The sequence below is a fragment of the Trachemys scripta genome, chromosome 9 (genome assembly GCF_013100865.1).
Source record: "Trachemys scripta elegans isolate TJP31775 chromosome 9, CAS_Tse_1.0, whole genome shotgun sequence".
NCBI classification, from domain to species: Eukaryota; Metazoa; Chordata; order Testudines; family Emydidae; genus Trachemys; species Trachemys scripta.
Genome location: NC_048306.1, coordinates 17,089,096 through 17,112,969, shown reverse-complemented (window position 1 = coordinate 17,112,969; position 23,874 = coordinate 17,089,096). Strand labels below are relative to the sequence as shown.

General features: G+C 40.9%; 1 protein-coding gene across 5 annotated transcripts in view; it reads right to left on the bottom strand.

Annotated features, from left to right (window-relative positions):
• Nucleotides 1–23,060, bottom strand: part of LOC117883136 (phosphatidylinositol-binding clathrin assembly protein-like) — a 55,807-nt gene extending 32,747 nt beyond the window's left edge. For 3 of the 5 annotated variants that reach the window (XM_034782163.1, XM_034782164.1, XM_034782166.1), the window contains exons 1-6: nt 22,567–22,696; nt 6,168–6,310; nt 3,187–3,262; nt 2,118–2,220; nt 1,838–1,931; nt 1,604–1,715 (exon numbers count right to left, since the gene is read on the bottom strand). In XM_034782163.1, the coding sequence (XP_034638054.1) occupies nt 1,604–1,715; nt 1,838–1,931; nt 2,118–2,220; nt 3,187–3,262; nt 6,168–6,310; nt 22,567–22,696 (658 nt within the window). Of the gene's footprint in view, nt 1–1,603; nt 1,716–1,837; nt 1,932–2,117; nt 2,221–3,186; nt 3,263–6,167; nt 6,311–22,209; nt 22,227–22,566 lie in introns of those variants that run through there. The other 2 variants (XM_034782162.1, XM_034782165.1) reach the window with 2 other exon arrangements.
• Between the last annotated feature and the right edge of the window lie 814 nt (nt 23,061–23,874).

Here is a 23,874-nt window from a genome sequence, read left to right as displayed (position 1 = left end):
AATACCAGCTTCAGATTGCATCATTCATTGTTTTGCCTAAAAAGCAAGTACTGTCCAAACCCAGTCATAGATTTATTCATAGATCCAGTCAAAGATGTATTTTCGTCATTTCTGGTTTAAATTGAGATCCCTTCCCTTTATAACTCACTTATCCTCCGCCATTCCCAAGTCAAGGGTCGTATATACTGACCCAATAGCATATTTTGAAAACTAGAGCCAATCAACAATTTTAAGCATCATTTTCGTTCTCAGTGACCCAGAATTAGTAAAGTTTGACTACATTTATTTCAGAAGCATTTTGGCTGTAGAGCAGTGTAATTTTTGGGAGAGGAGATATTAACCAATATAGAAAGCCATGTTACTTTTAAGAGTAACGTGTTTGGGACTACTCATAATAATCTCCATATTTACAATGAGTTTGTTGATTTCAGCACGTTATAACTTGGTGGACAGTTGTAGTCAGCCTGAATGTAAAGTGTTTAATCTGTTTTTAAATTCTTTGTCAGCTAAGCAGGACTTCATTTTGAAGAAAAATGTTTGCAAAAAAAGTCAGTCTATGAGGTGCACTCCAACAATAGTAATGCAGTAGCTGACTTTAGTAAATTAAAAATGCACCACGATTATCTATTTTTAAAGCATTTTTAAACTACACATCAACATCTCAATACTATGCATTTGTGGTTTGTAAATGGAGATACAGAATCTGAAGGAAGCATTTCAAAGGAAAACTCAACTTTCACATGTATCCAACTTTGACTTGTCAATATTAATGTACAGAATCCTTATGAGTAAACCTGACAAACAGGAATAGCATTTGCACCCTTTTGAGTACTGAGTTTATTTTTCATACTCTGAAACTTGTAGATTTTAATGCATCAATAAAATTAATGACACTGGCAGATTTAATGGAGGAGAGTGAAAGCTGAATCCAAAAATTATTAAATACATTCTTTTACTGCTTTACTATCTTTTTTGTGTAAGATTCTCAAAATTTTTCCCCTTAGTTACTCTTAAAGGCACAATCCACTTAAAAACCATGCCTGTCATATGTGAACCAAGAACTCAGCAAGGTAGAACTCTACAACCCGCACAAGACCATGCACACCAGTTGTTAAAGTTGATAAAACAAAGACATAAGAAACCCAACAATGTGCACTGGGTGCACTGTATATTCAGCAAATAAACAGTAACCTTTTAAAAAAAAGTATGCCCAGTAAACCCAGCACAGGCCAACCTACTTTAGAGCCCCTCCCCCATTTAAAGTGTACTTATAGGCCAAATTCTTTTATAATCTGGTTATAAGGAACATTCAAAACACATTTCTGGTATTTCTAAAATAGAAATTAAGGCAAGAATAACTCAGATTTACACTTCAGCTTGAAAAATAATAAGGCCTATATATCAATGCCTTTAAGGCAAATCCTGCTGTCACTGACAGTAATGATAAAAGTTACCACTGACTTCAACAGAAGCAGGATCTGGCCCTTAATTTGTTAGGCTATTAAACAGACACAATTTGCTTTTAAAATTTCTACTTCTCCCTCACTGTCTCCCCCAAAGATTCAAGAACATATGCACACATATACACACCAGTTCCACATACCTAATAGGTTAATAATCCCTTCATTATAGGCTGCAAAAAGCCTAATGGAATCTTTAAAGAGAAGCATGAAGGCAGCATTTATTACACCATTGGTTAATTCATTTGGATTTGCCTGTGTAGAAAGTGAAGAGATAGATTAAAAGTATTGGTGGGGAGAAAAATACCAATAAATTTCTTCCCATATCAATTAAATAAAACATTTTAACAATGAAATACAATTTAGAATGTGCTTACATCAAAATCAAGGAGCGCATCAAGCTGGTTCTGAATAATTGGAAGAGTTTTCAGAAGCTTTTCAGTATTCATAGTTCTCATCACTCCATCTATCCTACAATGTGTAAAATGCCAAATGTATAAATGTACATGTGACTTAGAACATATGATGCCTTGATATGATTAGTACCCTGTATTTAACTACAGTTTAAAAGGCAGCAAAGTTCTATGGCAAGCATATACATGGCTACTAGTAACCTCTTATATCTGAAATGAAAAGCAAAAGGAGAGTATTTCTTACCCTCTTTTCATTTTGGTGAAGTCAACTGCTAAAAGTCTGTAAGAAAGTGCTTTTTCATTCAAGTATTTGCTATATCGCCTAATGAAGGTAGACATATCATAACCTGAAAATTAAATGTTTACTAGTTAGACATTTCAACGAGGAAGAGTATCTATTTATTTTGTAATCATTTTTCAGTACTATTCTGTAATGTGTGTCACTGCACACTACTTGTATAAGGAGAGAACGCCATGTTCACTTGCAGGGCCCCTAAAGCCTCCCTCCATATTTCTCTTGATTATTTGCAGTAGCCTTGAGGCATAGTGCAGCCACCATCTTCCCAAGTGATGATAATTCCATGGAAATTATCTGGACTATGTTAATGCCTCAGGAGAGGCTACTGTTGGCAACTATGAGGCACTCTTATTCTTATAGTATACAGCTCACTGGAAACAGAATTAGTCAAATGCTGAAGACTAAAGATGGGAACTACTGAACTTCAGCTACTGTAAAAAAGTATGCTCTCAAAAAAAATACTAAAAGCAAGTATATATTTTTGCCATCATACAAACTACCTCTAACACCTTTCAGAGATCTGCATGAAAGACTTCCACTAACCACTAGTAGCGTGTTCTAATGACCATATTATGAAGCCTGACAATTAATATTACCTTCCCGCCATTGTGGAATGCAGCCAAATGAAAAAGATTATTCCAGTGCTCATGTGTTAAGTTATAAATGCCTTTTTAAAAAGACATGTAAGCACATTTCTAGCTCTCACCTGTGTAACTTTCAGCCATCTTATAATTTTCCCTGCTTCCTTTGCTTACTGTCATCCCTTTGCACTGCATAATATAAATTAAGCCCCCTTTCATGGAAATGTAATTTTCTGTTCAACACCAGTGACTTACAATCACTACTAATGCAGAGCTAGAAAAATGCACGTATTTAAGACATTAAAAAAAAATCAATTGTTTTGTTATGTAGGTTGGGGAGGGGGTGCTTTATTTCGTTGCTTTGCCAACCTTCTCTTGAAAAAGTAATACTTTACTGTTTGCAACTTAGTTTTCACAAAGAAAAAGATTCTTACCCTGCATGGCACTTTTGTCCAGGTAGTTGTTTAGATTGAACAATGTATTTCGGGATGCAAGATACTGGATAAAGCGCTGATGAAGGGAAAAAAATGTCAATTGCTTGAAAATTACTTTTTCTTCATCAAATATAATACATTTAAGAATTGGATTACAAAACAACTGCATGTAACTTGGGTATTTCAGAGGCAACATTTACCTTTATCTACAATGTACAAATTAGTTGCAACAAAAATGATTCACCAAAATTTAGTAAACTAATGTGACTACATTAAATTTCAGAACAGAGTTTGGTAGACGAAATTTGTTCAGTCTGAAGAAAAGCACTCTACTGTCCACACATGAAGTTACATTAGCATTTGAGGGAGTAGCTTACATGTCTTTTTAAGTAAAAGTTTTGTTAATTCTGTAGCTCACAGTAGGGAAATTGGAGAAAAACTATAGGTGTTCTAAAAGTTTCTTCTGTACGACGCTATAACTTCTATGTAAGGGTTAAAGAGACAATTACAAACTATTTGGGAATGCTTTATAAAAACACAGACACTAAAGCATTCAAGTATTTATATAGTTATTAACTCACCTGGCATTATATTACTTCTAATTAAGTCTATAGCGTTAGTCTCCTCCTCCTCAAATAGTTGGCTAAGCAGATGAGACAAGAAAGAGGAGGAGACTAAATCTATAGCTTAATTTATTAATGTTATTTAAAGGGAAACTGCTTCATGAACTATTTAAGTCTCTCTGCCACTTTTAATACATATTAATATGCACACAATCATGTCTTCCTACAACTCAAACTATAAATTAGAACTTATCTTTTCAGGACAAAAAATATTGTCACCACAGTTACAGGGTTAACTGCACCTCTGACCTCTACCGAGTCTGAGCATCTCCCCTCAGGTTAAAGCCACATGCCTTTACTTCTCTCAGGGTGGAATCCTGCAACCCGCTGGGTCTTGGGCTATAGCACGTTGCCTACTAACAATGATTGCTTCGAAGGCCCGGCTGAGTTTGGTATCTGTAAGTCTGCCTTTCGTGAATTGTGACCAGTAGGCCTAGTCGGGAATTTTTCAATAAAACAGTTTTTTGTCTGAATAGTCCAATTTCTCAAAACTGAAACTTTACCTGGGAACATACCAGATTCAACAAAACTTTCATAGGGAAAGGTTTCTCAGGTTCAGTATGGCACTTCAGGTCAAAACCAGAGACACAACCCACCCCAAAAATACGCCAGTAGTGAGCGTACTCACCTAGTATGTAGAAGACCCAGATTCAACTCACTGCTTTGCCTGATTCAGACCAAGGACTTGAACCTGAGTCTCTCACATCCTAAGTGTCCTAACCACCAGGCTGCTATTTTGGGGTGAGGTGGCTGTCTCTCTCTCTCTGACCCAATGAATATTTTTTTATACACACTAACAGTTTCAAAAGACAGAAACACATTCTTATAGCCTGGTGGTAAAGGTACTCACTGGGGATGTCGGAGACCCAGGTTCAAGTCATTTGTCTGAATCAGGTGAATACCCTCAATGCCAAGCTATTCTGGTGTCTCTTGTTTTTCCACCCAAAAAAAACAACATAAGTTTGAAAGATCTTGGTTTCATCCCAATGTAGAACAGGGAAGTTTTAGAAATCTCAAACATGATCACAGGAGAGGAAAAGTAGTTCCCACCCAGCTTCAGTGACCAGTGGCTAACGCAGTGACCAGGCAGCTTTTTTTAATACAAACCAATTTTATCCTAACAGTAGGAATACAGCAAAGCAAAGAGGAAACAGATTTTAAACCAATCAAACAGTCTGTATGCATGTCTATCTTAGTTAAAATAGGAAGGCCTACTGCTTCAGACCCTCCCACAGGGTCTGTGGCTGTGTCAGACTGTTCTTTGTGAACAGCTTCCTTATGACAATCTCCCTCATTGTGGACAGAAAGTTTTGAACTGTTTATAGCCCTTTTGATCTGTTCCTTCTCAACCTTGGCTGAGTAACTGCGTAACTTTGGCAGGAACCTGGAAGTAGCATCTTCATAGCTAATAGAGCTCAGTAGTGATCTTAACCTCCTGAATTGTTTACAGGTGGTGTTTTATCTGGAGCCACTGTCTGCCCTTACTCTATTTCCAAACAGGCTGGTATAACTAAACCAACATATGCATATAATAAATTAACTCAATACCGTCAATATTCCATGACCTGAAAAAGAGCTCTGTGTAAGCAAGAAAGCTTGTCTCTTCCAACAACAGATTTTACTGCACCCACCATGTCTCTCTAAAGTCATGGTCATGTACTGCCTATTTCAATAACCTAGTCAGACCCCTTACAGATCAGGTCCAAATCCTTCACAGTGGTTCTTTAATGTTTACATTTAAAGCAAAGGTAAAACTTTCTCATAGAGATACTTTGCCTCAGCCACAATTCTGCACTCAGATGTCTGCCATATGGGCAACAGACAACCTATAATATGCATGGGGATGCACACTTGTATATTTGAGATGACAATCCATTATCTGACATAAAAGGTTGACTGTTTAGGCTTCATTGGAAGGTTGAGAAATTGTGTACAATTAAAGATGAAATTTCTAATGTCATATTGTGATCTGGGAAAGAAAATCTGTCCCATCATTTACTATACCACAAAGTTTTTAAAATAACTTTTGCTGATCTTTTGTTTTTAAACTGAACTAAACATAGGTGGTAAATGAATGGCAATAGTAGTTTAGGAAAGAGTTACTGGAAAAGAGGCATGACATGGATTTAGATATCTACTGAGTTTAGTTTGAAATTAACTGACTAATTAGTGATGAATAGCACTTCACTAATTTTCAATCAGAAAGATAATTTACAACCAATAATGATAGAAAAATTAAGTATATTACTTTTTTTTCCCCCCTTCAAGTTCACAGGTCACAGCTATTTCTTTATGGCATTCTGATTTTTTCAGAGAGATGCCCCTATAATGTAATTATCACAAGGTAATCAGTCTTACCTCATTTCCATACATCATGAGGTGGTGTGTTGTAATTAGAGCTTTGAACACTACAACCCAGCTACTGTTAACAGTCCTCTCAAAAAGCGTGTCTGCCAGCTGCGGAATATTCACATTCATCTCATTTGTGCACTGGATTAGATCTAAATTAAAAAAAATGTAAAGCATTATGTTTAGACATTCAAAGATGTGACAGAAATAAGTTTCACAGGCTGAACAGATAACATGAGTGTTAATTGCTTTATACAGGACTCCATACCATTTGAAAGCTTTAACCCGATGCATTAAAAATTATATTTCCTTTTGGAGTTGCAAACCGCAAACAGCCTGCCATCTCTTGCTTTATTTCCTTAATAGCAGTTTTACAGAAAATAAATGAAAACTAAACTAAAATGCGGAACTGAATTCTTTATTCTAAGCTTCTCTCCTAAAGCACATATCAATTTACTAGCTTAGAAATGCTCTAAAAGTTTTGAATAGAAAAAGGAAAAAATCCTTATATACATTACAATTCAAAAACTATATTAAGATATATTTTACTCTATTATAGGGATGCTGCAATTATTCTCAAAAGCAAGCATTACAAATTAAGAGTTAAGGTTAATTTAACTTTTAAAAAATGGAAATACAAAGTTAGGGCCACTCTCACAATCTTAATTTCACCCTCTAGTGAACACCATGCAACAACCACATGATTAAAAGGTATTAGTGAGCCCAGATTAGATTAAAGTTATTTTTAAAAACACACAAGATTGTGTGACATTATAAGATATTTATATTAAATTCAAAACTTTAATCCTAGGGTTTTCCACCCCCATAAGATTTTAAGTCTCCGAAAATAGGAATCTACCAACATATGTAACAAAAGATGCTTGGACCACTAAAAAAACTGAACACTTGAGATATCACCATCACTTGTATACTCATATCCATTACGGATATGATAAAAATTTCATTTGTGCAACTTGCCATCACAATGGTATTTATTTCATTACTTCCCCAATAAAAAAGTCACTTGGATGTGTTAATCTGTGTTCTTTGAACTCAGATAACAGCTTTATTCTTTGCACACAAAACAAAATCAGTCTTCTAGAAAGTAGCAATAATAATGAAATGAAAATCAATGGTACTTAGGAGCTTTTAAAATGTGTCCATTATCTTTTATTCCAGAAATGAAGCTCAATAACAATATTAAGATACTAAGAATAAACATTTTTACAGTTTTCTCTAATAAGACTTGTAAGCACTGACAGGATGATAAGTAAAAGGCAACATGGATTTGTCAAGAACAAATGACAAACCAACCTAAATTTCTTCTTTGATAAGGTTACTGACCCAGTGGACTGGTGGAAAGCAGTAGACAGGATATATTCAGTTTAGTAAGGCATGGTCCCATATGATGCTCTCAAACGAACTAGTGAAATGTGGTTTAAATGAAATTACTGTCAGGGGGGTGCACAACTGGTTGAAAAACTGTGCTCAAATGGTTATGAATGGTTTGCTGTCAAAATGGGAGGCTGTATCGAGGGGGTCGCATAGGGGTCTGTCCTGGTCCAATACTATTCAATATTTTCATTAATAACTTGGAGAATGAAGTGGAGAATATACTTATAAAATGTGTAGATGACACCAACTTGTAAGGGTTGCAAGTACTTTGGAGGACAGTGTTAGAATTCAAAATGACCTTGACAAATTGGAGAACTGGTCTGAAATCATCAAGAGGAAATTCAATAAAGGTAAGTGCAGAGTTCTACATTTAAGACAGAAAAAAATGCCCATCTACAAAATGGGGAATAACTAGCTAGAAAGCAGTACTCTAGAAGAGGGTCTTGAGGGTTCACAGTGGATCACCAACTGAATGAGCCAACAATGTGATGCAGTTGCAAAAAAAAAAAAAAAAAAAAAAAACACTAATATTCTGGGGTGTTTTAACTGGAGTCTCATGTAAGATACAGGAGGCAGTCTTCCTGTTCTATTCAGCACTGGTGAGATCTCACCTGGAGTACTGTGTCCAGTTCTGGGCACACACTCCAGGAAAGATGTGGACAAACTGGACAGAGTCCAGAGGAGAGCAACAAAAGTGATAAAGTGTTTAGAAAAACCTGACCAGAGGAAACATTAAAAAAACTGGACAAGCATAGTTCTGAGAACAGAAGACTGGGGGGGGGGGAGGGCGCGCACCATATAAGGACTATTATAAAGAAGTGAGTGATCAGTTGTTCTCCACATCTAATAAAGATAGGAGAAGAGGTAATTGGCTTAATCTGCAGCAAGAGAGATTTAGGTTACATATTAGGAAAAACTTTCTAAATATAAGGATAATTATGCTCCGGAGTAGGTTACTAAGGGAGGTTGTGGAATCCCCAGCACTGTCTAACTGGTTATTAAAAACCTCCAGACACCTGTCAAGAGTGGTCTAGGTATATTTGGTCCTGCCTCAGCACAGGAGCTGGACTACATGAACTCTCAAGGTCCCTTCCAACCCTACATTTCTATGATGAGTAGCCAGCCACACTTTTAAACAAGTGAGGCATCCTGCAAACCTACCACCCTGGGATGCATTTTCGTCACATGATGGGGGCTCGCCCACAGTGGTGACTAAGGATACGATAGTATTTTTCACGTGAGCAGGGATCTTAGAAGTGAAATCATAAACCCAATAAAGTTAACGGCAAAACTGAGTTATGGGTACTCAAGAATCTTACATGATCAAACCAAGGGTAAATCTTAGACCCAATGAAGGCACTGGGAGTTGATTTAACTGAGATTAAGCCCTTAGCTTCCAAGTTCGGGCTAAACTAGAATTTGTACATCATTCTATCTACCAAAATTTGTCTTCCATATTCATTTTCTAAACAATTTCACTTTCAGGTTCTCATACACTGCAATCCAGACACTGTGGTGTTGTATTAGATGACAACTGAGGAATGTTTTTTTTAGAAATCTTTCCAGTGGAATATTTAATAAAAAGGGAGCTCATGGAAATAGTGTGCTCTATAGGCCAAAAGCTTGCTTTCACTAAACTTAAATTTGACATAAGACGTCCCTTAATAAGATTTTAAAAACACTTTAATGTACAAATAATAATCTGAGTAATTTAAGGTTAGATTCATTCCACAGCTATGTTTATTCTTGTATGCAATATGTTGTAACCAAAAACAAACCTGTGACTATTGTAGCTCACTTTTTTTAGATCTCTAAATTCAAGGTATTAGTTGTCTTAGTTACACATTAGCCAGATTCTGCTGTCCTTTAGCTGAACTCCTGCTGCTCTAGCATAGTTATGATTGTGAAATATTAGTTATCTTCCATTAGGAATCTGGTAAATACTTTTATAAAGAACTGTTGCGATTTTCATGATTTTAAAAAAACTGATTGATTTCTTCCAGAATAGACAGGTATATAAAAGGTTATTTTCAGAGAAATGTTAAATAATTGAACTTGTTACTGAAAGGGAAAAAAAACTAGGAGAAAAAAAATATTACCAAAACCACACCGCAAGTTGTGCAGGCCTGTGATAGTCTACTATTGTTAACATACTCTATATGCCATCACCCACGTACCTCTAACAGTTAGTGAGTATGCATGCGCAGTGAGACAGACCAAAAGGTAGAAACAATTCTAATATAAGAGTAAATATTATAAAATGTTGTAGGTTACAAAAGGAATGAAACAGCGGGTAAAAGATGTTAGTTCTCCAATATCACTTTTCATTTATATAGCACCTTTCATCTCAGAGTGTTTTACAAACCACAAACACAGGCATCACTTCCATCAAGAGTGAAATGCTATTCCTGGAATGGAATTTAGAAACTGTTGTAACAGCAACACTAAACAGTTTTAGACTGGAAGAATACCACATCCCATCAAAATTGAAGGGGCATATAGTCAGGCTGAAAATTAACCACACTAGAATTTGGCCAGGACACCAAGATTAACACCATATAAAGAGGGCCATGGGATCTTTAATGGCCTACAAAACATTCAGTACATTCATTTTATAACATCTGAAATATCAGCACATCTCATTTGAAATCAGACAGCTACTCAATGAATAACAAACACTACTTTCTGACAAACATAGGGTTTTCATTAGAGATTTCTCAGCCAAATACTGACCAAGACCAGTGTTTTTTCAATTGTATTAATGATTACAGCCAGAGGTCCAGAGATGGCCCTTTATGAAAACTATGATTATTAGATCAATAAGTCATGCAGCAAGTTCAATTTCAGATTTCTTTACTTTGTTCATTGAGACTAAGCTGCTCTTTATAATCACTATCATTTTAGGTATTTCCAAACCTGTATGATCTACAAACTCCAACACTCAAGCACAATGAGGACATTTAGAAATAAGCTTAGCCCTAACTGTGATTTTGTTTTACTTTTCTGAGTTCAAGTCAGATTCTCCAATTATTCAACATGGGTTTAATTAAGAACTTAAAATTCAGGGAGAAAGAACCCCTGGGGCTGTGGAAACAAGTAAACTGGGTTTAGATTACCCGGAAAGTAAAGTAATTTTCCAGTTTTCCTTTTTAAAATATAGATCACTATCTTCTCCCAAAGCTGTAAGAATTGGATAGTATTTTAGAAATATACAAGGAAGTTGCTATTGCAGTGTGACTGAATCACTGTGTGTTCAACTCACATTATATTAATCTGAGGCTATTTACACAAGTTAACTCCTCTTAAGCTAGCCTCACTCAGAAGAGTGGCCACACTGTGAAGTAACACCCGAGTTCTACAGAATGATTGTGTTAGAAGCTGATGAGTTGTACTAACTTGGGGCATGGCTACACTTGCAGATGTAGAGCGCTGTGAGTTAAACCAGCCCTCAGAGAGCACAGTAGGGAAAGCGCTGTAATGTGTCCACACTGTTTGCTGCAAGCACACTGGCATGGCCACATTTGCGGCATTGGTAGCAGTGCATTATGGACAGCTATCCCACAGAGCACCTCTTCCCATTCTGGCGCTGTGGCTTGTGGGAAGAGGGTGGGGCGGGCATTCTGGGTTCTGTCCCAACGCCCCAGGATGCATCCCTGTGCTTCTGTCCACATTTGGCGCCATCTTTCAACGTTTTTTGTACTGCGCCCTCTGTCTTCCCTTTCATTCTGCAGGAATAGGTCCCAAAGTGCTGAGGAATATGCTGATGGGTCTCGCCAGTACGTCACATTTGGCAGTGGAGTTACTCCTTAAGCTACAAACTGATAGTGAGGAGTCTGACAATATCGACTCACATAACGCATATGACAAGAGATTGCTTGTGGCATTCATGGACATGCTCACCACCGTGGAACGCTGCTTTTGGGCTCGGGAAACAAGCACTGAGTGGTGGGATCAAATCATCATGCAAGTCTGGGATGACGAGCAGTGGCTGCAGAACTTTCGGATGAGAAAAGCCACTTTCATGGGACTGAGTGATGAGCTCGCCCCCACCTTGCAGCGCAAAGACATGAGATTGAGAGCTGCCCTGCCGATGGAGAAGCGGGTGGCTATTGCAATCTGGAAGCTGGCAACTCCAGACAGCTACCGATCGGTCTCTAACCAGTTTGGAGTGGGAAAGTCAACCGTTGGAATCGTATTGATGCAAGTTTGCAGGGCCATTAATCGCATCCTGCTCAGAAGAACCGTGACTCTGGGTAACATGCATGACATTGTGGCTGGCTTTCCCTAGCTGCGGAGGGGTGATAGATGGGATGCATATTCCAGTCTGGCACCAGCCCACCTAGCCTCCGACTACGTTAACTGGAAGGGGTATTTCTCTATGGTTCTCCAGGCGCTTGTAGATTACCATGGGCATTTCATTGACATTAACACAGGATGGCCCAAAAAAGTGCATGACACACGCATCTTTCGGAACACTGGCCTATTCAGGAAGCTGCAAGCAGGGACTTTTTTTCTCAGACCAGATCACCATAGGGGAAGTCGAAATGCCCATTGTGATCCTTGGAGACCCTGCTTACCTTTAATGCCATGGCTCATGAAACCCTACACAGGGAGCCTTGATAGCAGCAAGGAGCGGTTCAACAACAGGCTGAGTCGGTGCAGAATGACTGTGGAGTGTGCTTTTGGCCGTTTAAAGGGCCGCTGGTGTTCTCTGTATGAGAAGCTGGACCTGGCTGATGACAACATCCCCGCGGTTATATCCGCGTGCTATACCCTCCATAACATTTGTCAAGGGAAGGGTGAAAGATTCACTCAGGCATGGAACTCGGAGGTTCAACACCTGGATGCTGAATTTGAACAGCCAGAGAGCAGGGCTATTAGAGGGGCCCAGCACAGGGCTGCAAGGATTAGGGATGCCTTGAGGGAGCAATTTGAGGCTGATAGCCACCAGCAATGTTTGGTGCCCTGCACGGGAGTGAAGTGCAGTGGTTCCAATGTTAGTAGGAATCTGTGCTTGCTACACTGACTTGCAGTGCCTGTTGCTTTCCTGGGCTAAGGTATCTTTTACTCAATGAAATAATAAAGAATGTTTTCAAAGCCAAAAAAGCCATTTATTTAAAAGAAAATTCATTTATTGAAAAGAAACAACTACTTGGGAAACAGAAAGGGCAAGGGGGTGGGGTGGGGAACGATTCAATCACAGATTTGCGTATGTCCTGTTCTCATACTCAGCCTTTCTGTCTGGAGTGCTGTGCAATGAGTGCTGCATTTCAGGCTGGATAAAATGCATGGTGATGGGGGTTGAGTGCAGTGGGTAAGGGTCGTAAGTTTGCAGGGGTGGGTGGTGAAGCTACAGGTGTTGGAGGCAGCTGGTGGCAATAAGAACCCGGATGTTGGGGAAAGTGGGTTGGAGGTGAGATGGGGGCACAAGGGAAAGAGTTTTGGGACAAGGGCTGCCGGGGGGGGCGCGCGTAGTAGTGCTCCGCCTGCATCGCTACGAGTGCCTGGATTGAGTCTGCTTGGCGCTCCATAATGCTTATCAGCCGCTCTGTGCTTTGGTGCCAGCCCTCTGCATTCTGCTGGCGGAACCTCCTTTCATTTTCCCTCTACTCCTGCGCTTTTTGATTTTCATGAAGGGACTGCTGCACTACTTCATGCAGCATGTTTTCTTTGCTTCTACGTGGCCTCTTCCTATTTCTTTGGAGTCTTTCGGCCTGTGATAACATGGACGGCTGAGATCTCAAGGTTGCATCTGTAAAGGCAAAATGCAACACTTACCAGAGACAGCATTGTTCACACCAGACAGAGCAATGATTCGCCCATACTTAAAGACAAGCACAGTCTACACAATAGCAAAATTTGCCTGTCCCAAAGCGAGTTAACATAACCCACAGGAGCCTCAAAATGGTGAATAAGCACAGGGTCGAGGGGAACTGATTGTTTTACTGCAATACTGTCCTCTGGGTTTCTGCGCCTTCGGGAGAGCTAATAGATGCAGGGGGGCCCCCTATACTGAACACTGTCCCCACATTTTCCACAGGAGTTTGTCCTGAAAGGTAACTTGCTGCTGAGGGTGATCTGGGAAGCAAGGGAGGGGCTTCTACTACAATGCGGCTTCCACCCTGGTCCATACGCACCTTGCTTGTGTGCGGCAATGGGTCCCCCACACCTCACTGCAGAAGTGGCATGAACATGTTAGCCTGACTGGGACACGGAGTACAGTAGCGCTCCCAAGGAACCTGCGCAAGCGCATCACACAGCTTCTGGATGAGACCTTTGAAGAGATCACATCAACGCCCTATTCCGCAGCCCTAACCCTCTTTGCCCCAAGAGCCCGCATCGAATAACTTCCTTCCCAAAATAAAAGCCGCTTACCGGGCACATCCTCTAGTGTTTGTCCTTCCCCAAGCACCGGCCGCTGCAACTGGCTACCTTCCTCCCGGCTTGAGAATAGCTCTTGGCTGCATGCATCTAGGGACGCCGGGGTGTCTTCCTCCTTCTCAGCACCCTCGCTCCCGCTTTCCTCCTCCTCCTGCCTTGTTGAACTGGGCTCTGAATTGTCCATGGTGGTACTCGGAGTGGAAGTGGGGTCGCCCCCCAGTATTGCGTCCAGCTCTCTGAAGAAACGGCAGGTCGCAGGGGCAGCACGGGAGCAGTGGTTTGCCTCACGGGCTTTGCGGTAGGCATTCTGCAGCTCTTTCACTTTAACCCTGCACTGAAGTACGTCCCGGTCATGGCCCCTTTCCATCATATCCCTGGATATCTGCCCAAAGGTATCGTAATTCCTACGGCTGGAGTGCAGCTGCAACTGGACAGCTTCTTTCCCCCAAACACTGATGAGGCCCAGCACCTTGCCATTGCTCCATACTGGGGATCGCCTGGCGTGTGGAGGCATGGTCACCTGCAAAGATGCGCTGAGTGCACGCCACGCCTTGCTGAGCAAACAGGAAGAGGATTTTCAAAATTCCCAGAGAATTTAAAGGACGGGTCTGACGGTTGGTCACCTGAGGCCAGGGCAGTAGAGTTCTAAGTGATGACCAGAGTGGCTAGAACAGGTATTGTGGGACACTTCTGGAGGCCGATCAGAGCGCATTAACAGACTAGAGCGTCCACACTGGCGCTGCGACGCTTGAGCCAGGGCGCACCAAGCATTATGCCTCTCACGGAGGTGGATTACTAGGAGTGCTCCAGCCGCAGAGTCAGAGCGCTCTACGTGCCTTGCCAGTGTGGACACGTTGTGAGTTAGAGCACATGGGGCTGCTTTAATGCGAACTTGCAAGTGTAGCCATGCCCTTGAGCTGTACCCTATAGCCCTGACAGTCAACTAGAGTTAAAGGGCTTTGTACAGAAGTCCAGCAATGCACACTAGAGTGGTGTAAATTGCAGAGCACTCTAACTGCCCTGCATAGACCATGCTGAAATGGTCTGAAAGGTTCCTAGCGTGCACTGAAGTAATTCTGTTCCAAATGTTACCACATCATGGTGTTCTGGGTATCTTTCAGAGCACGTCAGCAGGATCTACACAGGGCAGTTAGAGAGCTCTACAATTTACACCTTTCTGGTGCATATTGCTACACCATGTAGACAAGACCAAAAGCACTACCACACTCAAGTTAAGGGTTTGAGGGTATGTCTATATTTGAAGTTAATTCAGCCAATCGGGAACTGAACCTAGCTGTTAAGTGGCCACCGTGGTGCTGTTCTCACCTGTGAAGGCTCTAGGACTTCTGGGGGCACATTCCATTGTTCTTAGCACTGCAGTAAGCTGAGCCACTGATTTTTTTTCCCAGTGAATTGTGTGAGAGTTTGTCCTTCTGGGCACATAGTGGAATTCTGGGAAGGCACAAGAGGACTATCTGCACTAGAGTGGTTTAGCCTGCATCCTCTCAGTAAAGTGGCCAAGTTACCAGCCCAAGCGTAAGTAGCACTTGGGTGTTAGTCCACATGCCAGGACTGACCAGCTACCTTGGATGTAACTCACCATTATTTTCAGACCAGATGGGTGCGTGCATGTGGACAGAAGCCAGGTTAGTTCGAGTTTGAATTAATCTTGTAGAGAAGGCATCCGGGGGGGTGGGGGAGGGGACACACGACACAGGAGACTCAACATATGGGCAACCCTCGAGTTGAACTTACAGTTACCTCTGTAACAAAGACCTGAAAAAAGTTTGTCTGGTTCACAGGCTTAACAGTGCTGCTATATAAAGAGACATTTTCTTCTTAATTCTCTCTTTATAGGGGCTGGGAGTAGAGTGAAGGTTGTCAAACTTGTGACATTTTAGGGACGAAGCATGAACAGAGAGAGGGATCCTCATAACTCCTAGGAATTGCAGGATCATAGACAACGACCTAAAGGCAACCTATTGAGTATTTCATCTGTGTTACTATCAAAAGAAGTTAGAGGGAAAGACTGAAACAAATGCAAACTGCTGCTTTTTACATTTTAAATATTAGGAACAGCACACCCTCAGTTCCCACTTCGACTTCGTTTGCTCTAAAAATGCAGGTGAATCAGGAGATCTAGTTACATATGGTTGTCCCCTAACCTGGCTATAATTATACACACAGAAAAATACATTAAAAAGAACATTATCAAAGTTGAAAAGCCAAGAACTCAAAAGTTAGGAAGTGCCAGAATTAAAGTTGTCTGCATAACCTTAATTCAGTCCCCTTGTGCACGTGAATGATGATGCAGTCTTTAGTTACATGATCACATGCTATTTTTCCTACCTAATCCAGCTCATTCATTGATCACTGGAGAATGGGCCATGGCATGCAATCAGTGTTGTGCAGCAAAGGGTCGTTTATAGGACCTCTGCCTCATTTGTAGCAGAAATTGGAAGATTCATAGTGAATGAGGCTAGAGACTGCAGGAAGAGAGGACAATCTCACAGCTAAGGCAGTGTTGAACGCTGCTCTGGAGAATGGGATTCTATCCCTGCCTCTGCCACGGAGTTCCTTTTCAAACTGTAGTTGTGTTCTTCATTTTCTGGGTGCCCAACTTGATAATCTGATCTGCAAAAATGCCAAGCACTTACAGCTCACATTGGCATCAGTTGCTGCTGTGCTTTGAACATATAAATAGCTAGATAATGCTAAAGATACTGAAAAATCAAGGCCTAAGCATTTCAAATTTGGCACCTAAAACAGTGGACATATTTATCATTTGATTTACTATAGCACCTAGGAACTCTAATCAAGGCCCAGGACTCCAATGTGCTAGGTTCTGTATAAATACAGGACAAGACGGTTCAAAGAGTTTATAATCCAAGATATTAATCTCATGTCCCGCAATTTCCAATCTGTAAAATAGGGATAATATTTCCTCATCTCACAAAGGCGTTGTGAAAATAAATTCATTAATATTTGTGAAGCACTTAGATACTATAGTGATGAATAGCATTAAAAACCATGAGGAAATTAATAATTCTATCTTCAGAGCAGGATTTGAATAGTGTGTTGTAAATAAGGCATGGGGCCACACACTGAACCGTGATGATAAAACAAAATATTGAAAGGATGCTAATTCAATGAGCACCATCCATCCTGTGCGCTGAATGAGGAAGGTGTCTTATGGAAAAAATAGTATGTGATCATGTAATTATTTCTTAAATGCATTTGATCAATGTTTTAAGAAACTAAAATGTTATCAGGTTGATTTAGTTCCTCTAAGTTCGAATACCTTGCAATGAAGGAGTTAGCCAAATAAGTACTCTAGACCATTTTGTAATGCATATTGACATCAAAGTGACAGGAAAAGTTATTTTTGAATTAAGCACTGAATCTAGTTACTGAATAGATATATCAAGCTTACTTTAAGAATTACAAAGCTTTACAATCAGTTTGTAAAAAAGTTTTACAATCAGTTACAAGCAAAGATTTTCTATTTTAACAAACTTAAAGAAGATTTGTTGGTATGTAAGGTTTACACAAAAGAGCATTAGTGCTCTCAAACTTGGCCTGTGGTGACTGCAATATTCTGAGTAATCGGATCTATAAAAAACAAAATCATAATCAACTGCAAATTCACAACTTAAAATGACTGGTTTCAAAAAGCCCACAAATTTATCACTAAAATGATCAGTTTTAAGAAAGTCAGATTAATATATTCTCTGCAATTAAAATCTTTTAGACAAATCAATTTTGCCAATTAAGAAAATTGTTTCAGAAAGCCTTAAAAAGTAGATTCCAACTGCTGCACAGACAATTCTTATCTCTTGTCCCTTCACCAACTGTTGACCAGCTTGAAAGCACAACTGATTGGAAAGCATTCCAATCAACAGGAGATGCAAAACAGAAGTTAAACAAGTGCCTGTCAGTCTTCACTGAAGTTCTCTTTAATAAAATGTTCAGGACACAAACTATATTTGCTCAATTTTTGTTCCATCTTATAAGAAATGGACACTCCAAACGCTTTAATAAAATGAGTTGAAAGATCATTATTTTTCACTACCGAGTCTTTAAATCCCTTTCAAATCCTGGGCTGAACTTTTGTGACATTTTTAGCGCATTCGAAACATCAAGATATTTCACTGCATATATACGTGTTATTCCTGTCTCTACTAGTAATACACTGTCACAAAGTTCAATCTGTCCACTATTCTGTTTTGATACATTGATACAGAATAGGTTCTATTATTAAAAACTGAAACACAGAAAGTAGGTGAAGTGAAATGATTTGAAACTGAAAACTGTTTCCATAACATACAACACTATCTCATCTCCCTCCTTAGAGTTCAGATAAAAATCAGGATTAAACTGATAAACTGAACTATAAAAGCCATTAGGTATTTTTATTCCACTTCACAAATTAGTCTGGTCATAAATATGACAATCTTCTTAAAAGCAAATAAACTATCAAGTTAGATTATTGTGATATTTTGAATCAGTTATAAAAATTGAAACAGGGGATTTTCCCCCGCCTCAAGCCTAAACAAGTGAACTATGTAATGGATATCACCATCTATCCTACATTTAGGGTGGGATTGTCAAAAGCACTCAGTATTGATTTGTTAGGACAAAGTTTAGCAGTTTTTGAAGTCTCATCCCTAGTTTCTAATCTTTACCTCTTTAGACAAAGTCCACTGAAACACACACCAAATTTAGCAGGCTTGATGCCATAAAAACACTTTAACCCATTGCAGTTTTGATGCAATCACCTTCAATATTTATTATTACATACACTAACTATTTTAAAAGAACATTAAGGTTGCAGAGTCAAGCACTCAAAACTTGGACATCTTTCATTGATGTTTTCTATCGAAGCTCTTCCATGGATTGGAAACTAGAATACAGACATAAAACCTTCCATTCAACTCTTTGAATTCCCTTCCCCCATCCTTCCTGAAAGATTATGTGAGGTTGGGGGTCTGAGAAGAATATCCCTTTGCCCTTTTATTAACTATCTCAGGGCCCTGCCCCACCCCATGTACAAAAATGAAATTAAAGCACTAGCTGTGTGCATATATTCCTTCCTGTAGAAATGACGATACACACCCTTTATGAGTAAATGCAGAGGATCAATAAAGGTATTACAGACTGGTGCAAAAATACCGGACTGTGACCCCATGGGCAGAACAAAAGAGCATTTAAAAATAGGTGCTGTCTCAACAGGAACCAAAATTGGATTACATATTTAATTGGCACTACTACATATTTTACTGCATAGTCATCTTCTACTCTTGTGACAAAAAATTACACCCTCTTCTCTTATGCCAAAATGCATTCAGACAAAACCAGAAATGTCCAAGAGTACTGATATGCGAAGAACGCACTAAAATATATTGTAAAAGTAAAAAAAGTTTGGCATACAAGGTAAGAAATAATCCAAAATTTAACCCCCTAGAGACCCCCTAGAATACTTCTGATGATATGAGAACATATACAAAGGTATATTTTGACGTTATAAATTTTCCCCTGGTTATAGGATATTAGTATGGGAAAACTGTATACTTTATAGGCTGCTGAGCCTAATATGGATCGCTCATGTAAAACAGAGGTATTACCAAGCATCTTGAAGTTACAAGGTATTGAACATTTTAAGAAAAAGCCACTGTTTTGCTCACTATTGTTTAAGAGTTCCTTTGAAATATGAATCAGAAAATATTGGACTTCTCCTCCCTACATACTCTCATTTGTTACCACAGGGTTGCTCATCAGTGTGACTGCAATCAGATCTAGGCAGACTTTGTGCAAGCAGAATGGTCCAATGAGTCAAAGAGGGTCTACACAGCACAAAAATCTGCCTGTGCAGATTGGACTGCAGGATCAGGGCCTAATTTTGCAATGTATAGTACAATTTTCATTAGCTGTGCTGTTGCAGTGTTATTCCCCATTCCTACATGACATTTAAAACTTGTATATTCTACAGATTGTACATTTTAAACTGTTTGATTGATCAAGCAGTAAATATTTTGTAACTTTTTCCTTCCTTAATTTTTCCCAGGTATGTCTTGACTTCCATATACTTAAAAAATGAAAAAAATAAAATAAAATAAAATCTTGGCTTTGATCATGTTTCTTTAAATTTCTATTTGAGTCAAATAATAGAATGTAATTTGAATCCCAGGTAAATGCTACCAATCAAAAATTTAAATCAGTTTTCTTGGGCTAAAACTTTGTCTACTATATAAGCTACTAGCCTCGATACAGGTTTTATTTATTTTTTAAAAACTAGTTTTAGATCAGTTTATCTTCTCCCCAGTGTGTTAGTGGCAGAGTTTATATTGCCAAGCAAGTGACCTGTTCTGAAAATAAAGAAGCAGGGATTGTGAAGTCAGCAGACACAGAACATTCGACCCACTGGATAAGATGCACACTCAAGACAGAGCCAACAAGGAAAGAGGCATGCATTTACGGGGGCGATTCTGATCTACTTTAAAAAGAAAAGATATCTAATCCTACCCAAGTACTGCAACATAAAATGGGGGGTGGGAAGAGAAGCTGGAGAATAAAGTAAGCGGGGAAGTTAGGAGAATCTCAGTGATCCACTGGGAATGCAGAAATACCCCCATAAAAGTTATTTTACTTTGGTCTAATATCTTAACATTATGAAAAATAGAGCAGCTGATTTACTTTTGGGACATTGTGACCTACATTAAAAATGGAATATTTCCATTCACACAGCTCTGATCCCTTGACTTAACAAAAATTAACAAAGATTAATTACGTGACTGTACTACTATTCAGCAGCCCAACAGAAACACAATCAAAGCTCCATAGCACTATGCAACTGCTTATATACACACACATATCATGTGTGTAGGTCTTTGCCTAGAACAACGTTTTCTTAACATTAAGTGCTTTTCTTACTATTTAAATGTGAGTGTATTTGGAGATATTTAGTATTAGTTTGAGGAAGAGCACTGAAGCTGGGCATAGTCCCAGACAACTGCAGAAACCCTCAACAGGCATATACTAGTCCTGGATTCATTTTTGAGCAGCAATGAGGGACCAAGAGGAGACCACAGTAATTTTCACTTTAATCAAAGCCCTACTTCTGCTTAGTTCTGTGCAGGAAATATATTTACCACACTTCTATGGATATTTCAGCTATATGATCATATACTTTAATATCCTACCTGCTTATGTGATGACTGCTCTCTTGGCCAGCATACCAGGGATTGAACCTGTGACCTCCAGACCTAAAAGTATGAGCTGCCAGCTTAAGCCAAAAAGCAAAGGATGTCTCCGCAGCTTATAGCTATAACAACTCATAATCTTTGTGGATCTGCACAGAGGGAAAGCTTTAACAGCCACTAACACACACACAAGCCAGAAACAAGAGAAAAAGTTCTGTACACCTGTGATCCAAATGACAAACGCTAGGAAAAAGTTTAAGCCTAGCCCCTGAAAAACAACTAGGGTGTATTACACCATGATGGCTTCTGTGAAAAATTCCAATGAATAAGACGTTTTCACTAAAGTCTACATTACAACCACTCCCATGATGTTTCCTCATTTCTCACATGCAGTCTGAATTAGGCTTTTTTATTTGTTCTTAATAGCAGAAAAATCAATCATGTCAAACCATGGAATTCCTTCTACACAAATCCCTGTAGAAAACAGATACCTCTAAACAGAGTTCTGTATCAAATGACATCCAAAGGAATCTCATGAACACAAGACAATCTCAGTGAAAGTTACTGTGGTGGCAAGTTGAAGACAGAATGTCAGGCAACTTAACTTACATTTCCTCATTTTGTGAGTTACACCAGACTCAGTTTTATTTTAAGTGATGCACTCAATACACTAATCAACAGCTGAAACCTTCAGACAACTAAGAACCTTACTCTCACCATTTTTTGTCTTCCTGTTACATTGCAATTTATGGATTTCAGGTTTACTTCTCAACTTCCACCTACCATAGGCAGCAGAAAATGAAAGAGAAAAAATCTGGCATACTAGAAATAAAATATCTGGGGAAGCGGCTATTAGAGGTTAGGTATTTCATCATTTTGAAGGGCCTCCATACAGTGCCTCTGTTACCATATTAATCTGCTTTCTCTCTTAAAGAGTCATACTATTTACAGCAAGAGTGGTGCCTTCAAGTCTCATGCTGGACATGAGCAGCGGAGTTAAACAGCATCACTAATTACAAACAAGGGTCTCCACACAGTAACATCCAGGTGTTTTGTGGAAACGTTTCCAAGCTCACTTTCTGGCAGAGGGGAGAATCTCAACCTCCTGAGGCTGTCACGGCTTCAGGTAGCCCTTGTAAGGCGCTGTGGCGGCACAGTCACCTCCTCCCGCCTCTCTTCTCCGCCCCGTTAGCTCGGGAGCGGCAGAAAGCGAAGCGATGTGGTTTCTAAAGGGAGCTCCAGCGCTGCCTAACAGTCAGAGCAGGTGACTGACAGGAATCGTGAGTCCTATTCCTGGCGCGGCGCTGCCTCTGTGGGCCCCGAGGCCACGCATTTCACCCCGGCTTACTCAGCGGCCACACGGCAGGGGAGTCGTGATGCTCCCCCGCCCCGGGCCTGCCGAGGCGCCGCTCGGCCCGGCGTGCGATACTCACAGTCCAGGTGCTTCTTCTTCGGCCCCATGACTTCGTGGGTCGTCGCCTTGCAGACGGCTTTGGAGATGGCTGACCCGGTGACACTGTGCTGGGCGGCCGCGATGCGGTCGGTGATCGACTGGCCCGACATCTTCCGCTCCGCCGGCCCCGCTCACCAGCCCGGGGTCCCGCCGGCCTGCCCCGCGCCCAAGGGGAGAGACGGGACTGACACCCGCCGGGAACCAGCCAACCAGCCCGCCCTGAGAGCGCCCGCAGCCTAGGAAGCAAGGTCCCCTGCGGCCCCTGCTGTGCGCCGGGGGCCAGCAAGCCGCTCCGGCCCCAGGGTACCGCAGCCCGCTGCCGCCTTCCCTGGGCTGCTCGCCGGCCCGGGCCGAAGGGGCCGCGCTGCTCTCCGCGGGGGAGGGGTGGGGCTCTCTCCGCCGCGCGCCCCGCTTGGTCTCCTGGGCTCCGCTCCGGCTTTTCCTTTCACATTTCCACTCCCAGTCCCAGACAAAATGGCGGCGGCTCCGCCTCGGTGGCGGAATCACGTGACCTAGCGGTTGCCCCGCCTCCCCCCGTTTCCTTCACTCCCCCCCCCGCCTCCGCCCCCGCCCCCGCCCGCGTTAAGGTGGAACCGGCCACCCGCCCCCGAGTGGTGCTGGGGTCCGGGGCAGAGCCTGTCCCCACCACTACCTCCAACATACACCCGAGATCCAGCTGGTCTCGGTGCTACCAGAGCCCCTCAATAAACCCCTGCCCATCGCAACGAGCCCCACCCCAAAAGTGTATCCATCCAGACCCCCCAGGGTGCCCAGGCAACCCCCCACCAAGAAATACCCCAAAGCCGGGCTCCCTCGGACAAGCACTGTAGCATATGGTTGTTTTAAATTAACCTTGGCCTTCCACTTACCTTCCTCCCCATTTCCTGGCCAGAACAGCAGAAAGAGGGGGAATGGGAGGTGTTCCCTGCCTACTTCCTTGCCCCCAAAGCTTTTCCAGGAGAGCAAATGTGGTTGCATTTTGTTATGCACTGAGCCTGGGGGTGGCCTTTTATGGCCCAAAAACCACGCACACATTCAATAAAACAGTTAATTTGCCGGGAGACAGAGTCATAGGTGCAACATCCGCTTAAATAAATGTCCAGGCAAGTGCTGTTGAACTAGACATGAGTCTTTGTAAAGAAATCCTGGACGGGTGTGCTACTCGTCTTGTTTTTTGGAGGACCTATTAGATTTTCAAGAGTCATGCACAATTTAAAAAAAAAAAAAAAAACATCCCCCAAGCCCCAGGAATTTGGGTCATGGAAATGGATCAAGATGTGGATCATAC